At 49.5% G+C, this 6,361-nt stretch overlaps 1 protein-coding gene across 1 annotated transcript in view; it reads left to right on the top strand.

Annotated features, from left to right (window-relative positions):
* The first annotated feature begins 524 nt into the window (after window positions 1–524).
* PLXDC2 (plexin domain containing 2) overlaps window positions 525–6,361 on the top strand; it is a 272,894-nt gene continuing 267,057 nt past the window's right edge. The window contains exon 1 of the mRNA XM_085318355.1: window positions 525–1,321. Within this exon, the coding sequence (XP_085174481.1) occupies window positions 1,213–1,321 (109 nt within the window). The 5' untranslated portion in view covers window positions 525–1,212. The remainder of the gene's footprint in view (window positions 1,322–6,361) is intronic.

The raw sequence follows: 6,361 nt of genomic DNA, 5'->3' as shown, positions 1-6,361 counted from the left end.
AGGGAGGAAGGGGGAGGGGGCGAAGGGAGGCCAGTCTCTCCGGAAGGACCGGGGGATGAGCGCCGAGAGGGATTTGGAAGCTGCTTTGATTTGTTCCGCTGCCGACCAGGCGCATCTTTACAAAGCAGCTTTTGCATCACCAGGCGGCCGCGGGCTGCGCTCTCGCCGGCGGGAGCCGGCCGCCCCCGCGGGGACTTTCTGCGCCGTCCCCGTCCTGTCCCCCGCTGCGCTCCGCGGCCGCGCAGGCTCTTCCCCGCGGCCACCGGCGTCCTGTGGGTGTCCTCAGCGCCGGGAGCAGCGCGCTGCTCCGCGCTGGTGGAGGGGCGTCCGCGGCGCCGCGTCCCCCGGCCGGGGCCGGGCAGCGCTACCGCGGGGCAGCCCCAGCGCCCGCGCCCCGCTGCGCTCCCGCGGAAGCGGGGGGAGCCTCAGCGAGACGGGGGGAGGCGAGTCCTCCGTTCACCCTCCCCACCCCGCCCCACGAAGCGGGCGGGCGGCGGCGGCGGCGGCGGCTCGCCCGCGAACTGCCCTCGCCCCTGGGGCCGTGCCGAGGGGCAGCTTCGCCCCTGGGGCTGACACCACCGGCCGCGGAAACCTCCCAGAAAGAGAGGGAGAAGTTGGCGTAGCGCTGCCTCCTTCCCTTCCTCCGCGCACATCCTCCGCCGCGGCGCATCCGCCCGCCCTCCGGGTCGCGCTCCCCCCGGCGCGGGGCCGAGGGTCCGCGGGATCCGGCCAGGAGATTTCCCCGCTCGTTTCCCCTGGAGGGGTTTTGTCGCTAGCAGCGCACAGAGGGGAGGCACCGTCCCCGAGGCACCCTGCCTCACCCTGCGGGGGAAGGGATTTGGGTGGGGGCAAGCCAGGAAGGGAGGATCTCAGTGGCTCTGCTAAAATCTATCAGCAGGCTGCGAGGAGGGAGAGTTTGGCACTTCGCAGCCGAGGCTGGGCTTGCTTTCCCCGGCTGTGATGTCGTTGGTCTGAGAGCCGCTTCGCCGTGGAAGTTGGGGACACGGAGACGGACCCCCCCCCAACCCCCGACCCGGTCCAGCGCCTTCAGCCCCGGCGGCTCTTCCCCTGCYGCTCCGCTAAATGAGAGCAGGTCCGCGCGCAAGGCGACCTGCCGCCTGCTAGCGCTGCTCCCCGCAGCCCCCGGACGTCTGCCACCGCCGAAGAGGAGCGGCGCGCACCGCGGAGAGTTGTCCCTGCAGGCTCCGTGCTATGGCGAGGCTGCGGAGAAGCAAACTAGCCGCTGGATTTCTATTACTTTTCCAGTGCCTGAGCGAGCGCTGCCAGCTCGCCGGCGGGGAGACGGCGCGGCCGAGCCGCGGTAAGCGACGCCGGTACCTGCCGCGCTCGCGGGGGCGGCCGCGGGGGCGGCGGGGGGCTCCGCGCCGCCGCGCACCGAGGGGCGCCCGGAGGGGGGGGGTAGGGGCGCCCCGTGCCCTATGGGCCCCCGGGGAGGCTGGGGAGGCCCGTGGTGGTGGCGCTGGAGCTGCCTGCTGGGGTTTCCGTCCCCCCTCCCGCCGCGGCTCTCCCGGAAAGAGAGCTCCGTAACTTTATTTGAGCGACYGTGTGGGACTTTCCTCCGTTCAAGTTCGCGCTGCCGGTAGAAATCCGCTTCCAGATCAGCGGTGGACCGAGCCGTCCCCTCCCCGGCCCCTTAACGGGGTCCCCGGAGCCCGCCGGCGGGGCCTTGCGGGACGCTCGCGCCCGGCCCCCGCCCCCTAAGCGGCGGCGCGGGGGAAGGCGCCGGCGCCGGGGGGCGCCCGGCCGCGGGGAGCCTCGGCGCGGCCCCGCTCCGCCGCCGCGCTGCGGGGAGGGGGAAGGAAGGCAAACTTTCCCCGCAGCTCCTGCCGCGGGGAGCCGGTGGGCACTCGCCTGCCCCGCGCAGCGCCCTGGAGGGCGGCCGCGGCGAGGGGGGGACCTACAGGGCCGGAGAAYGAGAGGCTCCTTCTGCTGTCCGAGTTTGCTTATGTTGTTATTAGGKTCCTCTAATTAGTCCTTCCTAGAGACACCTGTTAATGCCTGACACTCGGCACCTGTAGTGCTTTCTCTCCAGTGACTAATTCTCACGGCGTGGGGCTGCCTTTTGATCGCTACAGCCTTCTGTGCGCTGCATTCCTGTGCTGTGGAGGGGAAACCTGCTGGAGGGAAGCTCGGCGTGTTTGGGGATAGCTTTTTAATGAACAAAGGGGAAAAGTCATGGTTTTTGCATGTCAGGAGATTTTGATGCAGTAGCTTCAAGCTTGTGTGTATTTTAAAGCTATGTCTTTGTATTCAAAACACTAGTACTTTTATTATCAGATGAAACGCCGCATCTCCTGGCCTCGGTGGTGCAACAGAGCTGCCCCTTCCTGGTTTCTTAAAAGGTTTGATACAAACGTGAGGAGTTGTGTGGTCACAGAGTAACTGACCCAAACGACAGAGACTTAAGAGTTTTTTGAAATGTGCACTGAGATGATGTGCCAGACAGAGACGGGATTTTCCCAGACAGGGGCCTACCACTGAGTTAGGGAATTACTAAAGGAAGAGGTAGCTCAGCAGGTTGCTGGGGGCTCACRTGTGGGTTGAGACCAAAGAGAAAAACTAGGAGAGTTTTCATGTAGTGCTGCTAAATTCATGCTGCTGTTCTTGGGGCATTAAACAACAAATGCTGATATTTGCTCATGTTAATCATCAGTAAAAAATAAAATGTAGCGGTGAGATTATAAAAAGAAAACAGCCAAGTTGTGTARCAGTGGACAGAGATCACAAAGTTTATTTATCAACCAGCTGTTGTATCTAGAAAAGAAAATGTCAGTATTGACTAAATGAATTATAAATTCATCAGTAGGAAAATGATCACTGCGTGTTACTGGTTTAGGCAATTGGGTTGTAATAGCCATTAATGTCTGCACCAAGAGGAGCTAAATAGAAGGTTTGCCAACAGCTTGCTTATCCACAAATCATTTATGAATGTCTTGTGTCTTACTGAACATGATATGAAATATCGAGGGGTTTATAATAGGACAAATATTATTTTATATTTAATACATTATGAAGCTGTAGATATATACTAAGAGATTGTTTTCTGCAACTAGGAAGATGAACAATCTGATGCCAGCTTTGACAGCTAGATGTTTATCAACTTAAAGTCTTCTCCTTTCCCCTTTGGATAAATAATCTCTATTACGACAGCAATAATTGAATGTCATTAACATAATCAAAGTCATATTTAACATGTATTTTCATAATTACTGTTCTTTTATAATGCTTGTATTTGGGAAAAATATAGTGAGGAACTGCTCCTAATCAGAAAAAAGAGCACAATCATTAAACAAAACCAAGGGAATTCTATATAATAAAAATATATTCTGAAAACTTTTCTATACATTTTGATATCCCTATTTCCAAAACAAACCATTAAAATATGAGCAACTTCAGGTTCTGTGAGGCAAAATAAGGAAGGGCCATTTCAAAGTTTCACTGTGTTTAGCTAGTGTTGTATCCCTTTAGATCAGCTCAGGTGAAACATTTAAAGAGTTAAAGTAGAAAATGAATATTTGAAATAGCTGCAGATTCTTCAAGGGAGGTTGTTTATGTTTTGGGGAGTTTTTTTTTCATTTGTCAGGATATGTTTTTTAACTACTTAATGGCAAAACATCTTACTGAAACTGAAATGAAATAACAATATTATGAAATGCAAAAGTGTAAATGCAATGGTATAGCCAGCGCTGGGAGAGGATTTCTGAGAATGTTACCGGATGGGTGTATCATGATTTAAAAAGAAACTAGACAGGTTTCATAGTTTTTTTTGCCTGCTCTTCAGAATTACTGTGCTGGGTAAAACCAAGTCATATCAATTCAAGTCAAGTCAGTTCCTAGACAGGTCATAACTTGACTGGCTGCCTTTTGATGTTTAAAATCCAAGTTTTTGTAACAAAAGTGGGAACGTGCAAACTTGTGCTGGGGAGCTGCTGGGAACTGGGGCTAGCGGGCACAACCGCTGACATGCAACCGCGCCGAACTTGCAGCACTTTTCCAAAAGTCTTCCTCACTATCTGTGTTACATCTCTTGCATGTAGTGTTTGGTCAAGGCTTCATTTTGTTGCCAAAAATACTATAAATCAGGGATGAAGGTTCTTAAGATTCATGTGTATTTACAGTAACCAAACTGAATATGACATGGATTCACTGAAATGAAGCAAATGTTCTTACAAAAGCCCACGCAGCAGTTAAGGCCCCCAGTGGTTTAAGTGAGGACTTACTACTTGTTGGAGTATTCCCAGAAAAAGGTGTGTGTTATTTATTTATTTATTTGTTTTTGACAAACACCATCAGTTGGAATTAGGAGGCTGTTACGGCAATTTCTCTTCTGTCAAAGCATATTCCAGAATCCTGGTGTAATTTATATTCACTGAGCTACTGYTGTCTCCAAGCTTCACTGTTTGGAAATGAGTGGAATTATTTTTATGGGATAAACTACTATTAAAGAGCATTTTATAGCATGTATCTGCTGCTGAGCTATTCACATACATACTTTTTTTTATTGCCTGGGTTCTTTTACTCATTATGGTCTTCAGTTGAATCACTGCTTATCTTACAAGTATCAAAATAAATACATTAGAAAATACACATACCAGATATTTTTTCTCTTTGCATTCAAAATTACATTTTTTGTTTCCATGTGTGCTATGTGGATGGATAAAATAAAATTGGAGAATTCCAGTTACATTCAAAATTAAACCCTCTTTACATAGTGTATGTATTTTTACTAAGAATTCACACTAAAAAGAGAAGTCTTAGCTTTCCTCCTGGCTCCTCCTTATTATTTGTCATGCTTTTGTCATTGTCATTTCCTCTGAAAAGGTGGTTTGAAATATTACTAGTAAATGAAAGGTAAATTAAAACTATGCTAAGGTTGACTGAGCTATTAAATTTGATTTTGTTGAAACTCATTTCCACAAATTAAGCATAAGATCAATACCTATAGTTCACTGCAGGTTTAAAAATCTCTTGGGGAAAACAATGTTTCTGTTTGGTGATAAATATTTCTCTGCACAGTTTACATCCTCACACAAGCACTTAAAACTCAGCAAACACTTGATTCAGGAGCTGACACTTAATGGGGAGCTGATGACAGATAACAGGGAAAACAGCTCTCTGCACTGTAAACAAATGTCGAAAATGAGAAAAACTCAATAGTTTAAAAAGTTCTTCCATTTTGTGTCGCAATGCAACGTATTAGCAATGCATGTAGGCCATTTAAAACAAAAGGACATCTCCTGCCTTGCTGAATGCCAGCTACCTGGACAAATCCTTGCAGGTCAGCAGGGGGGTTTCCCTTGGGGAAAGGGACTCCTGGTGCCAGGGAGGGAGAGGGGGAGCAAATTCATCATGTCAGACGGTCAGAGAGATCCACTGAGAAAAATAGTTGCAGGCCTATGGTGTTGCACACCTATGGCACATTTATGAAGAGCTTTTTGCCATGTTTCCTGTGGGACAGCACTGGCATTGCACAGAGTGGGGGGCTTGGGACTGGAGTTAGGTCTCCTGGAGGACTCCCAGGCACCACACAGCAGAGCCCCCAGAGCTGGCTTTCCTTCGAGGTACACTGGAGACAGCTGTCACATAGAAAACATGTTCAGTCTGAATCCTACTGGCTTTCTCCACAAAGCAAATCAAGAAGTTCTTAAAAAAAAAAAAAAAAGAAAAAAAAAGTTCATCATTTGACTCTGTTCTTGATAAAAGTTCCTGTGGGTTGAGTGTATTTTGAATTCCCCATGTGGTTCATGCYAACCAAAGAGACTGAATACCACAGCAATTTGAGAAGATAGTTAAGGTAAATGTKCTCGTACCTGTATAGGGGGAAGTGAACAAAAGATAATTTGACAGGAGCATTTCTTACCTAGTAAAAGGGAATGTGCTAAGCTTGCCAGTAGCATGAAACTATATCCGACTGTTAGCAAGTTTGCTGAGGGGTGGGCTGGGAGTGTTAATATGGTGCAGTTGGCAAATGGCATATTTACTAGGCTGGAGAGTTGCACAATCCCAGCAGGAACTGAAAGAACCCGAGAGATTGTTTTCCGTGGATAAGGATKTGGAGAAATCTTGCTAAGTGCACGTGGGTTTGTTTTTGTTTGTGGCTTTTGACAAATGAGCATAAAACTTTTCAGAACTTGCCTGGAGGTAACCTATGAATGCCACATGCTGCGGTTTCATCCTGAAACACTTCTTCCCTTTCTCTTCTTTTCTTTTTCCTCATCCAACTAACAAACATAATTTCAATTAGCACCCTTTGCTGTCAACATTGAGCAATCGGTTGTGCTRAATGTCCTTGTAAATACTGCTCTTGGAAGGAGCATAACATTACATCTCCCTTGACCAG

This window comes from Rhea americana, unplaced genomic scaffold, assembly GCF_003343005.1.
Source record: "Rhea americana isolate MKP2758 unplaced genomic scaffold, rheAme1 scaffold_53, whole genome shotgun sequence".
Taxonomy (NCBI): Eukaryota; Metazoa; Chordata; class Aves; order Rheiformes; family Rheidae; genus Rhea; species Rhea americana.
The sequence above is the reverse complement of the archived record's forward strand: the minus strand, read 5'-3'. Positions and strand labels throughout refer to the sequence as shown.